The sequence below is a fragment of the Scyliorhinus canicula genome, chromosome 27, assembly GCF_902713615.1.
Source record: "Scyliorhinus canicula chromosome 27, sScyCan1.1, whole genome shotgun sequence".
Classification (NCBI taxonomy): domain Eukaryota; kingdom Metazoa; phylum Chordata; class Chondrichthyes; order Carcharhiniformes; family Scyliorhinidae; genus Scyliorhinus; species Scyliorhinus canicula.
This window is the reverse complement of record NC_052172.1, coordinates 18,334,071-18,357,032: the sequence shown is the minus strand read 5'-3', so window position 1 is coordinate 18,357,032 and position 22,962 is coordinate 18,334,071. Positions and strand designations below refer to the sequence as shown.

The window sequence follows — 22,962 nt, the reverse complement described above, 5'->3', positions numbered from 1 at the left end:
GCGCTATGAGGCAGCAGTGCTAACCACTGCATCACCGTACCTCCCCGTTATCGATGCTTTGAAGAAAGATTTCGACACAGCTTTTAGACAAGGAAAGAATTGAAAATTGGGCTTTTCTGATTGTGAAGGGGCGGCTTGAAAAGCAATAAATTCCAAAGCGCAGCCATATGTTTGGAGTGATCTCTCGTCACCCCGTAGGATATAAATGACAAGTTTCGACCACCCTGTAACGTGATTGTTAAAAACCCTGATCATGGACGGATACAACTCTCTTTTCCATTCTGCCGATGAAAATCAATCTGCCCCCAGTACACCCTTCGTGTGAATTTCTCTGGGTCTTCTCGAATCGAGAGGTTGACTTTTTTCCTCCCCCCCTACCCAATGCGGGATCCAGTCACGTGAACCATTGAGAGGTCAAATTGACAGAGAGAGACAACGATGAAACCTACCTTGGTAGCGACGGCAGCCATTAACTCTTTCCCCGAGACGGTAGCCTAAACATCTTTAATGTTGCCCCGGTTACTGGGGAGCCAAATGTAAAACCTGCTGTTCGTTGGAGCCAGGCATGTGGACTGACGTCCCAACCTCTACCCAACAGGACTGAAGAGGAGGTGGGATGGGGAGGGTATGGAGAGTGGCCCCTAATCCTAGAATTGCTCACGAAAGTTAATAAGGCCCCCACCAGAGCTAGAGCATTGTGTGCAATATTGTTCTCCTTATTTAAGGAGGTTAGCAGCTCAGAGCAGACTCGCCACTGATACCTGGAATGGGCTGGGCAATATCTGGAGGAAAGGAGTTTACAAGAATAAAAGGCGACTTAACTGAAGCATATAAGATCCTGAGGGTTATTGGCAGGGTGGACGTGGAGAGGATGTTTCCTCTTGTGGGAGAAACTAGGGGGGGGGGGGGGGTTACTGTTTGAAAATAAGACGTCGCCCATTTAAGACAGATGAGAATTCTTTTCTCTTGAAGGTTGTGAGTCTTTGAAACTCTCAAACGGTGGTGGAAGCAGAGTCGTTGAATATTTTTAAGGTAGAGCTGGATAGATTCTTGATAAGCAAGGGGGGTGAAAGGTTATTGGGGCGGGGTGCAGGCGAGGTTACAATCCAATCGGCCGTGATCCTACTGGATAAGGAGTCGAGAGGCCAACTCTTTATTTGTACGTTTGCCGATGTCCCTGATGCAGGGTGGCGGAGGGAAAGGCATCCTCTACATTAAAAGGAACGAAGCAGATGTTTCGTAAATGTTGGAAGGCTCCAGACAGCCCTTTCCAAAAGCGAAAAGGAAGCCAGAATTGCTACCCTCAATCCAAACCCCCTAAAGCTCCCAGAATCATTCCTTGGGTGACATTGCCATTCTCTGACTGTTAAATTAATACTCTCTTTCTCGATAACCCTATTAATTATTACGGTGTTTAATTTTGGTTTGTTTTTGGGGCAATTTTAGGGGTTTTTTTTTTTGCCATGTGATGGAAATAGTTTTCCCAAAGGTGCCCGAGGCGAATCTCTCGCAGTAAGTGGTACAGTTTGGTTCATCATCACTGCACAATGTGTTCACAACTGTGTCAGATAATAAATCCAGTTCGACAACTGCTGCCCACGTCTCCAAACGGTTTGTGTGTTTGAAACGGTGGTTCGGTAGTGCAGGAGCTGAATCTTGCCGAGAGAAGGGACATGTGGCAGAAGTTTTTCATCTTGCACACATCAGGACCGACACGAGAATTCCAAATTTCAAACGCTCACAGTAATTTATGTGATGTGACGGATGATCTTAAATTGGTTGTTGCTGTGGCTATCAGCGTACTCGGGATTGTTCAGAAAGTGCTGCCCATGTTTGGACACTAAGGGGCAAATCTATCATGGCCAATCCAGCGAACCTGCATATCTTTGGACTGTGGGAGGAAACCGGAGCAAACCCACTCAGATACGGGGAGAACGTGCAGACTCCGCACAGATGGTCACCCGAGGCCGGGATCGAACCGGGATCCCTGGCCCTGTAAGGCAGCAGTGCTAACCACCGTTGCCAAATGGGGTCGGGCCTGCCCCTGGAGGAGTCGTCACCTCACCTCCCTCCCACCTGCCCCACCTCCCACCACTGGTCGCAGGTTTGGAAGGCCGAGGCGGGCGGGGGGGCTTGACGAGTCGCTGCAGTGCATCTCGGAGACGGTACGCAAGGCTGCCACTGTGCATCGGTTGTGGTGGTGGTGGGGGGGGGGGGGGGGGGGGGGGGGGGGTGCGAGCGAATGTTTAAGTTGGTGGTTGGACGGGAACTCCCCTGCGGAATAAAGCAGCATAAAGCTTCACGCAAACAGGAAGGGAGGTACCGCAAACCACGGCCAAGACTGAACCATCTAAATTATCACCATGATGGCCAATGACACACTGGCAGGAAGACAGACCGTCATCGCTAACCATCTCTGCTGAAAAGTAAGACCGGAAAATCAGCTGAATGGAACTCAAATTTTACAATCCATGCATTTAAAAAAAAAAAAAGAACTTGAATTCTTGTAACATTTTTCACATATTTATACATGTCTATATATAAAATAGGAGCATAAACTGTCCAATCACTTCACAAAACCATTAATTCAAGACCAAATATAATAAAAACTCTTCTAATAATTAATCTCTTAACTTCTCAAAAGTGCCAGTTTGAATTTCCATTATTTTGTCGGGTTTCCTGATAGGCGGGCGTTTATTCACAGTTGGACTGGCACAGGGTGGGCGGTGGGATGGCAAATTCCCGGAAGCGACCAGAGTCCGATGTCCGTTTCCCCGCTGGGGGCTCCTCCACCGTCCAGGTTTCTCGCGCCAGGCTGCTGGCGCGGTTCGAGGCGGGGGAGGGTGCGCGGGCCTCCTGTGCGCCCAGGCACCAGCAGTGAGGTCCTGGCATCTTGGCCACCGGGCTCCTCCTGTCTGGATTCCTCTCCCTCTCGCGTAGGAGCGTCTCGATGTGGTTCAAGAGGGCGCCGAAGAATTCCGGGACACCTTCATATCCTGCGGGAAGGTGAAAACACGAGAGCAAATTATCCCCCAGGAAATTGTGCAATAATAATAATCTTGTAGTGTCACAAGTATGAAATTACTGGGAAAAGCCCCTCGTCGCCACATTCCGGCGCCTGTTGGGGGAGGCTGGTACGGGAATTGAACCCGCGTTGCTGGCCTTGTTCTGCATCGTGCCGCCCCTGGTCCGTGTTCTCGGGAGTGGCCTGCAGAACTGTCCAGGGCGTTAATTCCCGGAGGCTGCAGAGCAATCCTGGAGAGTTGGAAACCGCTCTTCGATGAGGACAGAACAACAACATACATCAGACCCCCCCCCCCCCCCCCCATCTCATTCATAAGATGGCTCGGACTAGGAATCCCAATTCCTGATCTGGAGCCAAGACAGTTGTGGGGGGTGGGGGGAGAATGGAAAGTGGTGTAAAACCTTTAGGAATAAAGAGAGGATAGGAAAAAAAACCTGGCGTCAGAGCAGGAGAGGGTCAGGGTGAAATGCGGTTCCCCCCCACAGTTCAACATCCACCATCGACAGCACGACCCCGTGGTGCAGATATTCACCGGGGACCAGATACTGGGAGCACCAAGGATTTACAAATAGCGGCTACGTTTTGTTGATGTTGCACCTGCGTCGCGTGGGACATCACACGATCATTATCAAACAAGCATTAATATGTCCTAAAGCAGGGGTGTCAAACTCAAATACACCGTGGGCCAAAATTTAAAAATCGGGACAAGTCGAGGGCCGGACTGGTTCAATGTTTTTTTGCAAAACTTATTGAAATGGACTTATTGAACCTGGAACTAATAAAGCTTAGGTTATTGCCTATAAAAACAACATTAAATATTAAATAAATAAATAAATTAGTTGCATTTATTTCTTATTGCTTTATCTGGAGCTTTTCCAGAGTAATTTCTAATGAAAACATTTTTCCACAGGCCAACACTTTGTGATTCACACTATACCTGAATAAACTCGGCATCAGTCATATCATACGCCATAGGCGCTTCAATTGCTGGGGCCAGCTTTAATAGTAATTAGATATTATTAGGGCAGCACGGTGGCCTAGTGGTTAGCACAACCGCCTCACGGCGCTGAGGTCCCAGGTTCGATCCCAGCTCTGGGTCAATGTCCGTGTGGAGTTTGCACGTTCTCCCCGTGTTTGTGTGGGTTTCGCCCCCACAACCCAAAGATGTGCAGAGTAGGTGGATTGGCCATGCTAAATTGCCCCTTAATTGGAAAAAATAATTGGCTAATCTAAATTTAAAAAAAAAATTAAAATAAAAAAAAAAAGTAATTAGATATTATCTCGCGGGCCAAAGATAATTCCACCGCGGGCCGGATTTGGCCCGCGGGCCTTGAGTTTGACATATATGTCCTAAAGGAAGGAAGCGAGGTAGAGAGGCTTCGAGGGGCGGCACCCAGGCGGCTGCGAACACTTGCCAATAATTTTTATAAAATCAATCATGCGACGTGGGCATCGTTGGCAAGGTCAGTATTTCTTTCCCATCCCTAGTTGCCCTAGAGGACATGGCGGCGAGCGACTTTCTTGTGGTGTAGGTACACCCACCGTGCTGTTAGGGAGGGAGTTCCAGGATTCTGACCCAGCGACAGCGAAGGAACGGCCGATATATTCAATCCCGGCCCCGGGTCACTATCCGTGTGGAGTTTGCAACAGGCCAGAATTAGCGGAGCGCAGTGACCTCGGGAGGGGTTGTGTGGGGCTGGAGGACGTTAGTCAGACAGGGAGGGGCGAGGCCGTGGAGAGATTTGAAAACAGGGACGAGAATTTTAAGATCAAGGCGTTCTTCAATAAAGAGCCAAGGTAGGTTAGCGAGCACAGGGGGCGAAAGGCGAATGGGACGCAGTGCGAGTCAGGGGCCGCTGGGTTTCAGATGATTCTAAGGCTAAGAGGGTGGAAGGAGAGACGCCCAGGAGGGCAGAGAAGAGGGGCGGAAATCGAGGGCGGAAATCGAGGGTGGGACGAATTACGTCATTGTGAAGAAGACATGACTCATGCTGTTAGGGATGGGTTGGTTCGGAGTCAGTACTGAAGAATCAAATATTAAACTGAAAAAGGAAATAAGCATTAATTCAACCTTAGATAAACAGATACTTGCAATGACCCAGAGAGTCATCATCACCTCCAGGAGCTTTTGTCATTGAGTTCACTGTCTTACACCCCCTCACTGAACTGATCAGTAAAATCAGGGGTTGTAACAAAACCCCAAGATTTCTTTAAAACAACCCCCAGCATCCATGGCCCAGGCATACAGGGGCAGCAGAATCTCCAAATAAGACACCATTGTGACTTGAACATTTTGATCTGGAATCACTGAATCCCTACAGTGTAGAAGAAGCTTATTCAGCCCATTAGGTCTGCACTGACCCTCCAAAAGAACACGCCACCCAGGCTCACTCCCCCGCCACTCCCCATAAACCCGTAACCTAACCTGCACATCTCTGGAGACTAAGGGACAATTTAGCACGGCCAATCCACCTAACCTACACGTGGGGCGGCACGGTGACACAGTGGTTAGCACTTCTGCCTCACAGCTCCAGGGACCCGGGTTCAATTCTGACCTCGGGTGACAGTCTGTGCGGTGTCTGCACGTTCTCCCCCGTGTCTGCGTGGGTTTCCTCCGGGTGCTCCGGTTTCCTCCCACAGTCCAAAGATGTGCAGGTTAGGTGGATTGGCCGTGATAAATTGCCCTTTAATGACCAAAAGGTTAGGTGGGGTTATGGGGATAGGGTGGAGGTGTGGGCTTAAGTGGGGTGCTCTTCCCAAGGGCCGGTGCAGACTTGATGGGCCGAATGGCCTCCTTCTGCACTGCAAATTCTACGATTCCATGATCTTTGGGCTGTGGGAGGAAACCGGAGCACCCGGAGGAAACCCACGCAGACTACGGGGAGGACGTGCAGACTCCGCACAGACAGTGACCCAGTGGGGAATTGAACCCGGGTCCTCGGCACTGTGAGGCAGCAGTGCTAACCACTGTGCCACCCGAGGGAATTACAGAAATACTTGAACAGGTAAATCTTGCGGGGGGGGGGGGGGGGGGGGGGGGGAATGGTTGTACCATTATTGAGAGACGTCACCGTTCCTTCACTGTCACTGGGTCAAAAGCCTGGAACTTCCTCCCTAACAGCAGAGTGGGTGTTCCTACCCCACACAGGCTGCAGCGGTTCAAGAAGGCGGCTCACCACCTTCTCAAAGGCAGTTAGGGATGGGCAATCAATGTTGACCTTGACAGCAAGGCTGATTTAAAAAAAAAGTTTTTGTTTTAAGAACACTAGCTGCAGGAAGTGGCAGTCTATTTGTCTGGGCTCGGCTCTAAAACTGACTGATACAGAGGACCTTTGACCCTTGTGTAATTAGCGTGGGACGTTACATTATGCCCAGAATATTTAGTCTGACAGATTCTGGAAATGACACCATTGTGTGTACTGGAATCAATGTCTAACTCAGGTGACCTCATACAAAAGGATTCAAGATAAGCCATTTATGTCTTAACGATCCACAGGCCGTTCCAAGTACCTTAGCCGGGAATTACATTGGAGGCCCAGGCCCCGTCAATTCACACTTGGGAGTCAAACGGAAGACATCTCGGCCTCGCCCGATTTCAACGCGAGGCAAATGCTGGAATGGATGCCAGGGAGTCGCCACTTGCTGTTCTGGACTAGGCGAGCCCTGCGGATCATTAGAAGCTCAGTTGAGGTTGTGGACTTGGCCTCCGCTTAACGTCCCATTTAAAGTGCGGTCACGTTGGGGGGGGGGGGGGGGGGGGGGGGGAGGCGGCACGGTGGCTCAGTGGTTAGCACTGCTACCTCACGGCGATGAGGTCCCGGGTTCGATCCCGGCTCTGGGTCACTGTCCGTGTGGAGTTTGCACATTCTCCCCCGTGTCTGCGTGGGTTTCACCTCCACAACCCAAAGATGTGCAGGTTAGGTGGATTGGCCACGCTAAACTGCCCCTTAATTGGAAAAAAATAATTGTGTAATCTACTTTGAAGAAGTGCAGTCACGTGACAGGTGTCAGAAAGTGGTGGGTTCAGCCCCACTCTTCAAATTCAAAATCTAGGCCGGTGCTCCCAGCGAGGGGACCTGCTCTGTCGGAGGTACTATGGGCGGCACAGTGGCACAGTGGGTAGCACTGTTGCTTCACAGCGTCGGGGTCCCAGGTTCGATTCCCAGCTTGGGTCACTGTCTGTGCGGAGTCTGCACGTTCTCCCCCGTGTCTGCGTGGGTTTCCTCCGGGCGCTCCGGATTCTTCCCACAAGTCCCGAAAGACGTGCTTGTTAGGTGAATTGGACATTCTGAATTCTCCCTCTGTGTACCCGAACAGGCGCCGGAATGTGGCGACTAGGGGCTTTTCACAGTAACTTCATTGCTAATGTAAGCCGACTTGTGATGCTAATAAAGATTATTATTATTATTCAGGTGAGACATTAGCTTCCCTCAGGTAACCGCCAACAGGCCTGGGGTCATTACTTCAGTGCCCCTCCCTTCTCGCTTTGGGTGATGGGGGGGGGGGGGGGAAAGCATCATTAAACAGATTAGGTAGTCACGGTCATATTGGTGTTTGTGGGATCTTGCTGTGTGCCAATTGGCTGCCACATTTGCTGCATTACATAGAAAAATAAAGCAGGGGAGGCGGCCATTCAGCCCATCGAGCCTGTTCCACCATTCAACATGAGCATGGCCGATCCTCTATCTCATCGCCACACGCTCCCCACGCCTCTCCACATCTTTAGGGTCTATTTCATTAGTTTTTTTTAAAATTTAGAGCACCCAATTCATTTTTCCAATTAAGGGGGCAATTTAGCGTGGCCAATCCACCTACCCTGCACATCTTTGGGTTGTGGGGGTGAAACCCACGCAGACACGGGGGAGAATGTGCAAACTCCACACGGACAGTGACCCAGAGCCGGAATCGAACCTGGGACCTCGGCGCTGTGAGGCCGCAGTGCTAACCACTGCGCCACCCTGCTGCCCCATTTCATTAGTAACTATATTCAGGGACTCGGCCCCCACAGCTTTCTGTGGTGGAGAATTCCACAGGTTCGCCACCCTCGGAGTGAAGTGGTTTCTCCTCATCTCCATCCTAAATGGTTCGCCCCATATCCTGAGGCTGTGACCCCCTTGTTCTGGACCCCCCCCCCCGGAAACATCGTCCAGTCCGTCCGGTCAGAATTCTACACCTTTAAATTAGGTCACCTCTCATTCATCTGAACTCTGGAGAATACCAGGGCCCCATCTCTCATCAGACACCACGTTTCTATGGCTTCAAATCTCTCGGGGATGCTCTTGACGTCATCAAGGGTAAAAATGAGAATGTAGGAATCTCACCTCTTGCTCAGGGGCAGCAGAGAGATCGTAAATTTTTAAAAAACGATTTGCGTGGCCCCTTTAACGTCGAAAACCGATTCAAGACGCATTATCAAAAAAGGTTCAGGGTCACTGTCCGTGTGGAGTTTGCACATGCTCCCCGTGTCTGTGTGGGTCTCACCCCCCCCACAACCCAAAAGGTTGTGCAGGGTAGGTGTGTGGTGATATGCATCACCGTAAGGGGTTTTCACTACAACTAAGTAAACACTAGAGGGAGCACCGGAGATGTCATGATATGCAAATATGCAGCTAATGAACACTTAGAATAGGACACAGCCAATGAGCAGTCAAGAAACCCAGAGGTGGCACTACCACAAAGGGCGCATTACACAACCCATATAAAAGGATAGGGTACACAGGCTCTGACTCATTCCACAGGCATCTAGAGAGTACATCAGGGTTGATCAGCAGCATCGCACCCAGCACGTGGCTTCGAGCAGGCTGGTTAAGATAGACTGAGTTACTACAGTTAGATTAGCAGAGAGTCAAACTCATTTAAGAACTGTGTTAATAGTTCAATAAACACGTTGAACTCATTTCATAATCTGGAGCTTCCTTTATCAAAGCATACATCAAGGAAGCAGCTTATGCTACATGAAGCAGTGTAGCACAAGGTGGAATGGCCAATTGCCCCTTAATTGGAAAAACAAATGGCTACTGTACATTTAATCTTTTTTTTAAATTGTTTGAAAACAAACAAAGTTCGATATTGGAACAACGATACAGCCCACAGACCGTGGCTCTGCCCCACACCAACCTGGGAAGGCGTTGATGTCGATCACGGCAAGCTTTCCTGTCGCGTTGTCGACAATCACGTCCACCCCGAACAACGACATTCCAAGAGAGGCCTGCAGGCCCCGGCTGATTAATTTGATGGTTCTGTCTGAAGGCCCACGCGAAACGCTAGCCCCCTCGTCCCTCTGCAACAAAAGGGCAACATAGAGCAGAGAATGAGATCCCGCCCAACACATCTCTCCTCGTACTCACGCTCACCCGTCCCCCTCCTGGTCTCCCAGTTGGGATGTAACCTTGCTTTTTTCTGTGTTTCACCTTTACCTCCACCCTCTCTGCCCTCACACACATCCTCGGCTCTGCATCTCAATCTTGGATTTTGTTTTTCTGTATCTTGACCATCTCTTCAAATGCTCTCATTCCAATACATTTCCTTCATGTGCCCAAGGCCCTGGAGTGGGATCTGAACCCACGATCTTCTGGCTCAGGGGTTGGGGGAGGTTGGGGGGGGGGGGGGGGCAGTGAAATGGAGAGCCACCCATTAGTCCATGACCCACGCCACCAGCAGATAGCAGCCTCCGTCTATGAGCCACGGTCACCAGTCTCTTTCAGGATGTTAGTATCTCACGGCAGAGGAGGCCATTCTGCCCACGGTGCCTGTGCTAGCTCCTCTCAACCTTCTCTCCAAAGGAAACCACTCCATCGTCTCCAATCTTTTTTTTTCCATAAATTTAGAGTACCCAATTAATTTTTTCCAATTAAGGGGCAATTTAGCGAGTCCAATCCACCTACCCTGCACATCTTTGGGTTGTGGGGGGCGAAACCCACGCAAACACGGGGAGAATGTGCAAACTCCACACGGACAGTGACCCAGAGCCGGGATCGAACCCGGGACCCCGGCGCCGTGAGGCAGCAGTGCTAACCACTGCGCCGCCGTGCTGCCCTCATCGTCTCCAATCTGTCCACCCGACTGAGGTTCCTCACCCGTGGAACCATTCTCGTGAGTCTTTTCTGAAACCCTCCCCAATGGCTTCACGTCCTTCCCAAGGTGCGGCGTCCAAAAAACGGGAGGCATTGCCCCAGCCGAGACCAAAACCAACATTTCAGATGGTCCAACATCGCAGAGCGAACAAACCTCTCCTCCAGCCTCATCTGACTCCTTGGCCAGTTATCTTAAGAGGACAATAAAAATAGCCTGAACTGAAAAACAATTTGAAGCGGTGGTAATGGCCGGCGATAAATCGGGGATGTATGAGGGGGGGTGGGGGGTGGGGGGGGGGGGGGGGGCAGAATTGGATTTATCAGGCGGGATTTTCCCACCCTGTCCCCCAGTGGGATCAAAGGTGGCAACTCTGTGGTGTGTTCCCTGGTGGCTCGACAGGCCGCCGCGCCGCGCAAATGTCACAGACGTCGGCGGGACTGGACGATTCCTCCAGCGGCCAATGGCGATCGGTCTCCAGCGCCGGAAGATCCCGCCCTCAATGCTCGGTGTTGGCTGGAGCGACAGCGAGAGGAGATGCTGTGGGAGGGATCTGCAAACAAGGATGAGCAAACGTGCAAACCTACCTCCGTTAGATGTGAGCAAGATTCCGGCTTCGACACCTCGTGACTGTTGAAGAATATCGTTTTCCTATCTGAAAGTGCAAAGGCAGAATCCATCAAAATGTGGCACCCCCCTCCTTCCTCTCCCCCTATTTGCTTCTCCCTGTCCTGGACATTTATTTAGCTCCTTTAACATCCCCAAAGTGGTTCACAGGCGTGTCAGGTAGAACTTAACCGAGTCGCAAAGGGAAACCGTTGGATAGGTGGGCAAGCGATGGTCAAAGATGCAGTTTTCACCTTAAAGTGGTGCAGCAAGGTGGTCGGGTTTGGGGCCTCCAGGGGTTAGGGCTAAACAGGTTGGTGACCTCAGCCTCGACCTTTACGTTAGCGAGGCACGGACAGCCTACGCAAGCCGAGGCCTGCGGCTGAACGGTTTCCACTTCCGCAGACGGGATATTGGGCATCTCATGGCAAGACCAGGGGGCCGAACGTGGGAGCTGCAGCGGGCAGGGATCGCCAGCCCGTGTTCCCACCCGAGTCAGCGGTGACTCCGTCGGCTGGGTCACGCGGGCTGAACGGGAGACGGCGGCATTAATCCCAAAGACGTGCGCCGCGGCGAGCTCGGGTGTCGGCACAAGACTAACAGGTCGCCCACGTCCGCGATACGGGGCAAGGACGCAAGTGGACCGAGGTGGGAGTCGAGGCGTGGGAACATCCTCGCTGCTGTCCGGAGTGCCCGGCGACAGGGAGTCAGGGAGAATGTGGGAAAAACAGAGGGGGGAAATAAATTACCAGATGGCGGAGAAGAGAACCTTCCGGAAGGAAAGAACCTGCCGAGGACCAACGCTATTCGTCCGTGCCGGCTGCAGAAGGCACTGCCTCTCACCATTGGCCCTCTCCAGTCACAACAGACCCCGTCCAATCAGGAGTGACAACACCCCGGGCACACTCCTTACCATGGTCCAAAATGGCCGCCCCTTGATTCTAGAACTGTGTCCACTGGTTCTAGAACCCCTCCCACCCAGCCAATGGAAACATCCTTCCTGCATCTACCCTGTCAACCACTGAAAGAATTGTGTGTGTCTCAATGAAGTCACCTCATATTTCTAAACTCCAGAGATACAGGCCCAACCCTCCTCAATCTCAAACATGTGACCTTACAAGTTAGGAGCAAGAGATGGCCACTCCTTCAAATCTACCACGCCGTTCAATTAGACCATGACTAATCTGACTGTAACCTCCTGCCGACCCCCAATAACCTTTCACCCCCTTGTTCATCAAGAATTTCTCCACCTCTAATTAGAAAACATTCAAAGATTCTGCTTCTGCCCGCTTTTGAGGAAGAGAGTTGGCGAGAGTCACGGCCCTCTGAGAGAAAATATTTCTCCTCATCTCCGGCTTACACGGGCGATCCCTTATTTATAAACAGTGACCTCTAGCAGCAGTGCTAAACACTGGGCCGCCCTAACTTCCCTAACTGCTTGCTCATCAAATCTCAATCTGAGCCTGACGGCGCTGAGGTCCCAGGTTCGGTCCCGGCTCTGGGTCACTGTCCGTGTGGAGTTTGCACATTCGCCCCCAGTCTGTGTGGGTTTCGCCCCCACAACCCAAAGATGTGCTGGGTAGGTGGATTGGCCAGGCTAAATTGCCCCTTAATTGGAAAGAATAAATTGGGTACTCGAAATTTATTGAAAAACAAAACAAAAACAAAAAATCTCAATCTAACAATGCTTAAGTAATGAACAAACTGTTAAAATTGAGGGTAGACAGTGGTACAGGTGTAGTGTCAAGTGACCATTAAGCCAGAGGCTCAGGCTGACACTCTGTGGGTCACAGGTTCGAATCCCACCCCTGCAACTGGTGGAATTGAACTTCAATTAATAAAATCTGCTCTCGGCGACCGTGACGACTATCGTCAATAGTTCTAAAAGCCCAACTGCTTCACTAATGTCCCCTTTAGGGTAGGGAAATCTGCCGTCCTTACCCGGTCTGGCCTACACGTGACTCCAGACCCCACAGCAATGTCGTTGACTTTTTATAAAAAAATAAATTTAGAGTACCCAATTATTTTTTTTCCCAATTAAGGGGCAATTTAGCGTGGCCAATCCACCTACCCCGCACATCTTTGGGTTGTGGGGGCGAAACCCACGCAGACACGGGGAGAATGTGCAAACTCCACACGGACAGCGACCCAGGGCTGGGATTCGAAACTGGGACCTCGGCGCCGTGAGGCAGCAATGCTAACCAATGTGCCGCGTGCCGCCCTGGTTGACTCTTAAATGACCCGCTGAAATGGCCAAGCGTGGCACTCGTTTTAAGGGGCAATTAGGGATGGGCAACAAATGCTGGCCCAGCCCAGCGACGCCCACATCCCAAAAAACACTTATCAGGTCAATTTATTTTTTAGCGGCCGTTTAGGAACACACTTTCTTCCCTCTGAGGAATAATGGGGAAGTGCTGGAAGGAATCGCGAGCTGATTATCAACCCATTGAACCGCGTTACGAACACTCTCCTTCTGTGGCCAACAGGTGCTAGCGTTGGACTTGAACCTCCAGGGGTAGGGGGCGCTAAATACTGCAGCACAAGACCTCCGACAATGTCAATAAAACAACGTAACACCGAAGGCTGGCTTCGGCACACTAACCTGATTGGCCAACAGTAAAGTTCTTCAAAGAGGGCCTCTCTACAACAAAATAGGACGGGCCAACCACAAAGACTTTATAGAGGACCGCGTTGTGGTTGATGAAGCTTTGCAGCACACAGGGAAGGCTGACATCCCTCAGGCCATCTTCATTGAAGATAAGAGCCATCTGTGAAGAGAAGGAATCCGGTTAAAGAACAAAGAACGAACTTTCATTTCTATAGCCCCGGGTCACTGTCGGTGTGGAGTTTGCACATTCTCCCCGTGTCTCCGTGGGTCTCACCCCCACAACCCAAAGATGTGCGGGGTAGGTGGATTGGCCACGCTAAATTGCCCCTTGATTGGAAAAATGAATTGGGTACTCTAAATTTATATTTAAAAATAAGAGTCAACCACATTGGTGTAGCACACTCGTCTAAATCGCTGGCTTTTACAGCAGGCCAGCAGCACGGTTAGATTCCCATACCAGCCTCCCCGAACAGGTGCCGGAATGTGGCGACTAGGGGCATTTCACAGTAACTTCATTGAAGCCTACTCGTGACAATAAGCGATTTTCATTTCATTGCTGTGCGGCCAGAGTCACATGTAGGCCAGAGCAGGTAAGGATGGCAGATTTCTTTGTCCCAAAGGACATTAGTGATGGTTTCTTATGACCATCGGCATTGGCTTCACGGTTAGACTTTTAATTCCAGGTTTTTAATTGAGCTCAATTTTCACCAGCTGCCGTGGGATTTGAACCCAGAGTCTCTAGCTGGGTCTGTAGATTACTAGTCCAGTGATATTACCACTGCGCCATCGTTTCCGCACATGGTGGGAAAAACCGAAGAGGAACAATTTGAAAGGGAGGAAAAAATATGGGAGAAAACCAGGGGTGAGATGGGCAAATTGGATAGCTCTTTCAAAGAGATATCATGGGTACGATGGGTCGAATGGCTTCGGGCTATGCTATGTGATAGTATGATATACTTTTGGACACCTCATTAAAGGTGGGGGCGGGTGGGATATTATTGGGTTGAACCCTTAAATCACAAATAATGAGATGCCAAAAGCACTCCGATCAATCCTCCGCTGCGCAAGATTGGAAATAATTCTACAATAAAGCACGAATATCAATATGGTATTTAACTCGGATACTCACGTCATGGGCGCTCGACCCCTGTGCAACCCTGGCTTTACAAACTGAAAGAGGAAGAAATTAAATTAAGTAAAGCCCATTCTCCCAAGTAACGAGGGATCAGAACGATTCAGTGACCCCACGCAAGGGTGAGGCTGGAGGTCCAGTGGACGTCACTCTGGCCTTCCTGTATTATTAACACTGGATGAAGCACCGGAACCTGTAACTGCACCTTTCTCAATATCAGCACACCCTAAAGGCTCTTTGCAGCCAGGAAAGTACTTTTGTTTTTAAGCGACCGACGTCCTGGAGAAAGCCTTGGGTTAAGGGCAGCACGGTAGCATTGTGGATAGCACAATGGCTTCACAGCTCCATGGTCCCAGGTTCGATTCCGGCTTGGGTCACTGCCTGTGCGGAGTCTGTACATAGAACATAGAACAGTACAGCACAGAACAGGCCCTTCGGCCCTCGATGTTGTGCCGAGCAATGATCACCCTACTCAAACCCAGGGCCGGCTCAAGGCACCGGCAACTCGGGCAGCCGCCCGGGGCGCCATGTGCTCGGGGGCGCCATAGACTCGGGTCCCGCGCATGCGCAGTTGGGCCGGTGCCAACCAGCGCATGCGCGGTGGCCGCCCGCCCCCAGGGCGGCCCCCCGGCTAGGTCCGCCCCCCCGCTCAGTCCCCCCCCGCCCCCCTCGGGTCCGCCCCCCCTGCCCCCCCCCGCGTGTCCGCCCCCCCCTCGGGTCCGCCCCCCCGGCCCCTCCTCAGCCTCGCCCCCCCCGGCCCCTCCTCGGCCCCGCCCCCCCTCCTCAGCCCCCCCCCCGGCCCCCCCCCCTCGGCCCCGCCCCCCCAAGGGCGCCGACGTTCAGCTTGCCCGGGGCGCCAGCAACCCTAGAGCCGGCGCTGCTCAAACCCACGTATCCACCCTATACCCGTAACCCAACAACCCCCCCGTGTGTGCGTGGGTTTCCTCCGGGTGCTCCGGTTTCCTCGCACAGTCCAAAGATGTGCAGGTTAGGTGGATTGGCCGTGATAAATTGCGCTTAGTGTCCAGAATTGTCCTTAGTGTTGGGTGGGGTTACTGGGTTACGGGGATAGGGTGGAGGTGTTGAACTTGGGTGGGGTGCTCTTTCCAAGAGCCAGTGCAGACTCGATGGGCCGAATGGCCTCCTTCTGCACTGTAAATTCTATGAACATAAGCTCTCATGTGGAAGACCCCACCTCCAACAGGCTGCACTCCTTCGGGCCAATGATTTCAACCCAAGGCCCCCCCCCCCGCCCCCCCCCCCCCCATCCCTAGGGCAGCAGGGTGGCACAGTGAGTGAGCACTGCTGCCTCACAGCGCCAGGGAACCGGGTTCAATCCCGGCTTGGGTCACTGTCTGTGTGGAGATCTGCAAGTTCCCCCATGTCTGCGTGTGTTTCCTCCAGTTCCCTCCCACAGCCAGAGATGTGCAGGTTAGGTATGTTGGCTGCGCTAAATTGACCCTTAAGTGTCCGCAGGTGAGGTGGGGTTACCTCTTTCGGAGGGTTGGTGCAGACTCGATGGGCCGAATGGCCTCCTTCTGCGCTGTCAGTACGTCAGGATTCTGTAGTTCAGATGTACACCCATCCTGAAGGATGCTGTGGGGGCCACAGTATCACGGGTGCCCTCTGATCTCTGACCCCCCCACTCCCCCACCCACCCAAACAACCACTCCCCAGCCAGTGGCACTGAGGCCAGCTGAAGTAGCCTTTACTGTCTCATTGGCCGAAATGGGTTAGTTCAGAACAAGCTGGGGTCTGTCCCGAGTATCCTTCGCCCCCAGATCGTCCGCTTGTCAAATGAGGATTCGTCATTAAACTTCCTTTTATTAAGCGTCAATATTTATCAACGTTTCCCTCTCTTTCCTTCAGCGAACCGTCCCAACCGAATAGAGGCTGCAGCATGTTACCCACGGGCCAACACAGAGGCCGAGAGCACGTCACACGCAGCTACCACGCGTTCCACATGCAGACAGATTCTCGCCACCCAGGCAAGAACGCAGCAGCGGTTCCGTAACGTGAAAACTGAGAACGGCAGCTGGGGGTGGAGAGAGAGAGAGAGAGAGTTGGGGGTGCTGTGGACAGATAAAGGTTGCATTTTCAAGTCATTTTGGGGACACAAATGGGTTAGCCCTGCTGCCTCACGGCGCCGAGGTCCTAGGTTCGATCCCGGCTCTGGGTCACTGTCCGTGTGGAGTTTGCACATTCTCCCCGTGTCTGTGTGGGTTTCGCCCCCACAACCCAAAGATGTGCAGGGTAGGTGGATTGGCCACGCTAAATTGCCCCTTAAACTGGGGAGATGCACACCCTGATCTTCTCTGAAATAAAGATCTTGTGACCAACTGAGGGGCCGACTGGGACCTCGATTTAACATCTAATCTGAAAGATGCAGCATTCCCTCAGTACTGACCGCCTGACAGTGCAGCACTCCCTCAGTACTGACCCTCTGACAGTGCAGCACCCCCTCAGTACTGACCCTCTGACAGTGCGGCACTCCCTCAGTACTGACCCTCTGACAGTGCGGCACTCCCTCAGCACTGACCCTCTGACAGTGCGGCACTCCCTCAGTACTGACCCTCTGACAGTGCGGCACTCCCTCAGTACTGACCCTCTGACAGTGCAGCACTCCCTCAGTACTGACCCTCTGACAGTGCGGCACTCCCTCAGTACTGACCCTCTGACAGTGCAGCACTCCCTCAGTATTGACCCTCTGACAGTGCAGCACTCCCTCAGTACTGACCCTCTGACAGTGCGGCACTCCCTCAGTACTGACCCTCTGACAGTGCGGCACTCCCTCAGTACTGACCGCCTGACAGTGCGGCACTCCCTCAGTACTGACCCTCTGACAGTGCGGCACTCCCTCAGCACTGACCGCCTGACAGTGCGGCACTCCCTCAGTACTGACCCTCTGACAGTGCGGCACTCCCTCAGTACTGACCCTCTGACAGTGCAGCACTCCCTCAGTACTGACCCTCTGACAATGCAGCACTCCCTCAGTACTGACCCTCTGACAGTGCGGCACTCCCTCAGTACTGACCCTCTGACAGTGCGGCATTCCCTCAGTACTGACCCTCTGACAGTGCGGCACTCCCTCAGTACTGACCCTCTGACAGTGTGACACTCCCTCAGTACTGACCCTCTGACAGTGCGGCACTCCCTCAGTACTGACCCTCTGACAGTGCAGCGCTCCCTCAGTACTGACCCTCTAACAGTGCAGCACTCCCTCAGTACTGACCCTCTGACAGTGCAGCACCCCCTCATTACTGCCCCTATGACAGTGCGGAGCTCCCTCAGTACTGACCCTCTGACAGTGCAGCACACCCTCAGTACTGACCCTCTGACTGTGCAGCATTCCCTCAGTACTGACCCTCTGACAGTGCGACACTCCCTCAGTACTGACCCTCTGACAGTGTGGCACTCCCTCAGTACTGACCCTATGACAGTGCAGAGCTCCCTCAGTACTGACCCTCAGGGAGTGCAGCACTCCCTCAGTACTGACCCTCTGACAGTGCGGCACTCCCTCAGTACTGACCCTCTGACAGTGCAGCACTCCCTCAGTACTGACCCTCTGACAGTGCAGCGCTCCCTCAGTACTGACCCTCTGACTGTGCAGCACTCCCTCAGTACTGACCCTATGACAGTGCGGCACTCCCTCAGTACTGACCCTCTGACTGTGCAGCACTCCCTCAGTACTGACCCTATGACAGTGCGGAGCTCCCTCAGTGGTGATCTTGTGGGCAAGGTCGGGGGCGGGGGGGGGGTTCCTGCGAGATGAGGGCGATCTGGCAAGAGAGATTCTGTGAAAATGCAAGGGAGCAAAACAGGGAGGGAGGGCGTGTCTGGTGTGATGGGTGGGGGGTGAACACGGGCAAGGGAAGCCGGGTGACAGAGGGTGACAGAGAGCAACAGAGAGCCAGAGAGAGAGTGCGAGGGACTGATTAGAGGGAGAGAGAGAGAGAAAAGGTGCGGGAAAGAGACACATACAGGTGGTGAAAGTGACATACATGTACACATAGGCATATACAGAGACATATACACAGGCACACATAGGTAGATGCAGGGACACACATGGAGTCACATGAGATGAAAATCGCTTATTGTCACGAGTAGGCTTCAATGAAGTTACTGTGAAAAGCCTCTAGTCGCCACATTCTGGCACCTGTTCGGGGAGGCTGGTACGGGAATTGAACCGTGGTGCTGGCTGTGGTAGTCACCACTGTTGTATAATATTGTATATATGGGTTTTACGGTAAGGCCCCTGTACTACAGGTACAGGGGTAGATCCCTGCCTGCTGGCTCCGCCCAGTAGGCGGAGTATAAATGTGTGTGCTCTCCATACAGCAGCCATTCCGTCAGCTGCTGTGGGAGACCAAACATCTCTGTAATAAAGCCTCGATTACATTCTACTCTCGTCTCGTTGTAATTGATAGTGCATCAGTGACCTTGTTCTGCATTACAAGCCAGCTGTTTAGCCCTCTATGCTAAACATGGAGACACACACACATGGGTGGACACAGGCACACACACGCAGACATGCACAGATAGATACTCACTGAGTGGAAAGGTCAATTTTTGTTCTTTAATCAGATGCACAATGTCACTCTGGTTTCCTGTTGCCAACTCCAAATATGGAGGATTGCAAAACTGATCATCTGGAGGATAGAAAGTCGTTTCTTTAAAAAAAAAGGAAATTAAAGAGAAATCGGGATCCGAACAGGAGTGGCCAAACTCCAGCTCAATCCAAGATTGTCGTGAGCAACAAGTTTCATTGTCTGCCGCAGACGTTTGGTGGGGGGAGGAGGGGAACATTTTTAATTCCAGAATCTTCACTGCTCCGTGAAGAACATCAGAGGCATTTAAGCAAAAATAACAAACATGTTGCCAAACTGTCACAAGATGGAAAATATGCCCTGGAGCAACTTGTGATGGATCAGATGAATGCATTATTAGAACGTATTTCTGTGGCTAATATGATATTCAGAAAGAAATGATTGTATGCCAGGATTTAAGAGCAGGAGAAATAGGAGCAACTGCAGACCATTCAGCCCATCGAGCAGGTTCCACCATTCAATACTATCATGGCTTCAACTTGACAACGAGATGGATTTAATCTGTTGGTTTGACCTTGCTTGGCCATACCCTTAAATTAAACGGAATTATTAAAAAACGCCGGGATCGATTTTCATCACTCTGCTTCTGCGAATGGGTGCGAGGACTGCTCGAACATAGGATTGGCAGCCTCAGTGTTGACATTGCCGGGCAGCAGGGTGGCGCAGTGGTTAGCATTGCTGCCTCACGGCGCCGAGGTCCCGGGTTCGATCCCGGCTCTGGGTCACTGTCCGTGTGGGGTTTGCACATTCTCCCCGTGTTTGCGTGGGTTTCGCCCCCACAACCCAAAGATGTGCAGGGTAGGTGGATTGGCCATGCTAAATTGCCCCTTAATTGGAAAAAATTAATTGGGTACACTAAATCTATTTTTTTTTTTAATTTGACATTGCCAACTCAAGTCAGGCATATTTCTGGAGTTTTAAACCCAAGAGCTAGGAGCAGGAGGAGGCCAACTGGCCTCTCGAGCCTGCTCCGCCATCCAATAAGATAATGACTGATCTTTTTGTGGACTCAGCTCCACTTACCCGCCCGCTCACTATAACCCTTAATTCCTTTACTGTTCACATGACTCGCTAACACCCTGTGGTAGTCGGTATTAGGGGTATTACGGTACCTAGGGTGGAGTTACCCGATGCTGTAAGACTATTGGTGTTGGAGGTACCTGATACTGTAAAACCATTGGTGAAGCCTGCCTGCTGGTTCCGCCCAGTAAGGCGGAGTATAAGAGTCTGTGTTTCCCTAGCTGCTGCATTCTGTACCTGCGCTGCTGGGGGAAACATCTAGTCCAATAAAGCCTTCAATTGTCCTCCAATCTCGCTTTGAGAGTTATTGATCATGCATCGCATCACACCACCCCCCCCCCCCTCCCCCCACCCCCCCAACTGCCTCTGCCATTGGTTGACTGACTCCTCCAACCAAAGCCTTCCCATTGACCCTTTGGAAAGGAAAGAGATCTTTCATTGTCTTATTGGATTGAGTCTTGACCGTAGGTCAAAGAACCTTTTTTCACACCAGAACCTCTGCCAAACTGCCCACAACCCTCATTGAGGAATAGTTTTGTTGTCAGGGGAACAACAGTGATGGCAGTCTTGTCTCTTTATTGGAGCAAACAGTCATGGCAGCCATTTTGTCTCTGTTGTCATGGGAGCAAACAGACATGGCAGCCATTTTGTCTCTGTTGTCATGGGAGCAAAGAGCCACGGCAGCCATTTTGTCACCATTGTCACGAGCAATTGCCCATGGCAACTGTTTTGTACTGGCACCACCACAAAAGTAGTTAATCATGCTTTTGCAGCGAGGAATTTTTGCAGGCGAGATCTCGGTTTAACGCCTCAACTTATCACCGGGGCCTCTGACAAAGGCGGCATTCCGTTTAGGGCTTCACCAGGGCCTCGTGCCTGGCAGCTCAAATCCTGGAGCCCAGAAAAAAAAAAGTGGCCAGAATCAAAAGAACCCCACCTTGGTCCAAAGTCTGCAGCTCCTGAATAAGTTTGTAGGACTGAAAACGATCAGAGAGTCTTCGCATTGCAGGCAAGGGATCCAACAGGATGGTCTGAGGATGAGCTTCAACGTAATCCTGGAATCAAAGGGTCAAAAATGAAACAAACGGTGGTAAGAAAGTGCATTTCCATAACGCCCATCACATTCACAGGACTTCCCAAAGCGCTTTACAGCCCCAGTGGCAAATTTCCTTTATAGATTTAGTCGCTGAAGGAAACACGGCAATGTGCACAGCAAGATCCACAAACAGCAGTGTGACTGCTCCACATGATTCTCCGCCCATCTTCCTTCATCTCGCCCCATCACCATAGCCTCCTATTCCTCTCTCCATCATCCACATGTCCAGCTTCCCCTTAAACGTGCCCTCGTCATTTGACTCACTCACTTCCGGGATTTTCCGGTTCCGCTGAGGTCAAGGGGCAGGTTTCCTGACCAGCCTTCCCGGCGGCCAAACGGGAGAGCCGCGCAAAGCGCCATAGATATCGGCGGTAGCATTGCTGCCTCACGGCGGCGAGGACCCGGGTTCGATCCCGGCTCTGGGTCACCGTCCGTGTGGAGTTGGCACATTCTCCCCGTGTCTGCGTGGGTTTCGCCCCCACAACCCAAAGATGTTCCGGTTAGGTGGATTGGCCACGCTAAATTGCCCCTTCATTGGAAAAAATGAATTGGGTACTCTAAATTTAAATAAAGAAAATCCTGGCGGTGGCCGAAATCTACGACGCTTTGCGCGACTTTCCCGTCCGGCCGTTGGGCGCAACTGCCGGGGAATCCCGCTTCTGAACCGTCGTCCGCATTTCCGTCGCGACGAGCCATGAAATTCCGCCCCTCGTTCCTGCCAATGCGAACCGTTCCACACCCTTCCCGTTCCTCATCCCGATGATTTTAAAAATTTATTCAGGGGACATGGGCGCCCGAGGCTAGCCCTCCCTAGGCGCTCTCGATAAAGGTGGTGGTGAGCTGCCACCTTGAAGCTACTGAGTAGCACACTAGCCATTGCAGTGTCAACCACACTACTGTGGGTAAGTGTCGCCAACTGCGTGTAAATGTAACCCTGGAGGCTCCATCACAGGGGTGGGCAAACTACGGCCCGGGGGCCGCATGCGGCCCGACAAAGGTTTTTATGCGGCCCGCCAATGAGGTGCCCGGAATCATAACCGGCATTTTTGAAAATCCGCCGGGGAAAAGCCGCTGAAGTAAATGAGCTTATTGAATAAGCGCATTTACTTCAGCGGCTTTTCCCCGGCGGCTTTTCAAAAATGCCGGTTATGATTCCGGGCACCTCATTGGCGGGCCGCATAAAAACGCGCGTAATGGGGTGGATGAGTGGGGCTGTCTCATTGGTCGGTTTAGTTGGGTGTGCGACCAATAGGAGTCCAGGTTACAAACAATAGCCCTTATTATTGTTTGTAACCTGGACTCCTATTGGTCGCACACCCAACTAAACCGACCAATAAGGCAGCCCCACTCATCCACCCCACTACGCGCGTTTTTATCGTTGACTCGGCCGGGCTGTGCTTCTGTCAGTGTTAAGGATCAGCACAAGCAACTTGACACCTGATTTCAACAAACTGGTAAATGACTGCAGTCAGATGCATCATTCTCATTGACATTGTTCTGTTACTTACTGAGTTACTTTGTTTTCAAATAAATGTGCTTTTGTTTCTTTAAAGACCTTTTATTTTGGCGATTTAAAATATTAATTATTTTACTTAATATACAATGCGGCCCTTTAAACTTGTGAATTTCTGAATGTGGCCCTTGCACGGAAAAGTTTGCCCACCCCTGCTCCATCACATAACCTGCTGCCCCCCCCCCCCCCCCCCCCCCCCCCCCCCACCCCAACCACCCATATTCAACATTTTTACATCTGGTATAGATATAGAGTAGTGTTCAAAGAAATGACCTCAGTAAAAC

General features: G+C 51.7%; 1 protein-coding gene across 2 annotated transcripts in view; it reads right to left on the bottom strand.

The window, feature by feature from the left end:
• Positions 1-2,507: 2,507 nt before the first annotated feature.
• LOC119957964 (inositol-tetrakisphosphate 1-kinase-like) overlaps positions 2,508-22,962 on the bottom strand; it is a 55,381-nt gene continuing 34,926 nt past the window's right edge. Inside the window, exons 4-10 of one of the 2 annotated variants that reach the window (XM_038786199.1) lie at positions 21,007-21,124; positions 18,993-19,112; positions 14,440-14,480; positions 13,305-13,470; positions 10,684-10,751; positions 9,143-9,305; positions 2,508-2,996 (exon numbers count right to left, since the gene is read on the bottom strand). In XM_038786199.1, the coding sequence (XP_038642127.1) occupies positions 2,695-2,996; positions 9,143-9,305; positions 10,684-10,751; positions 13,305-13,470; positions 14,440-14,480; positions 18,993-19,112; positions 21,007-21,124 (978 nt within the window). In that variant the 3' untranslated portion in view covers positions 2,508-2,694. The remainder of the gene's footprint in view (positions 2,997-9,142; positions 9,306-10,683; positions 10,752-13,304; positions 13,471-14,439; positions 14,481-18,992; positions 19,113-21,006; positions 21,125-22,962) is intronic. The other variant, XM_038786200.1, reaches the window with a different exon arrangement.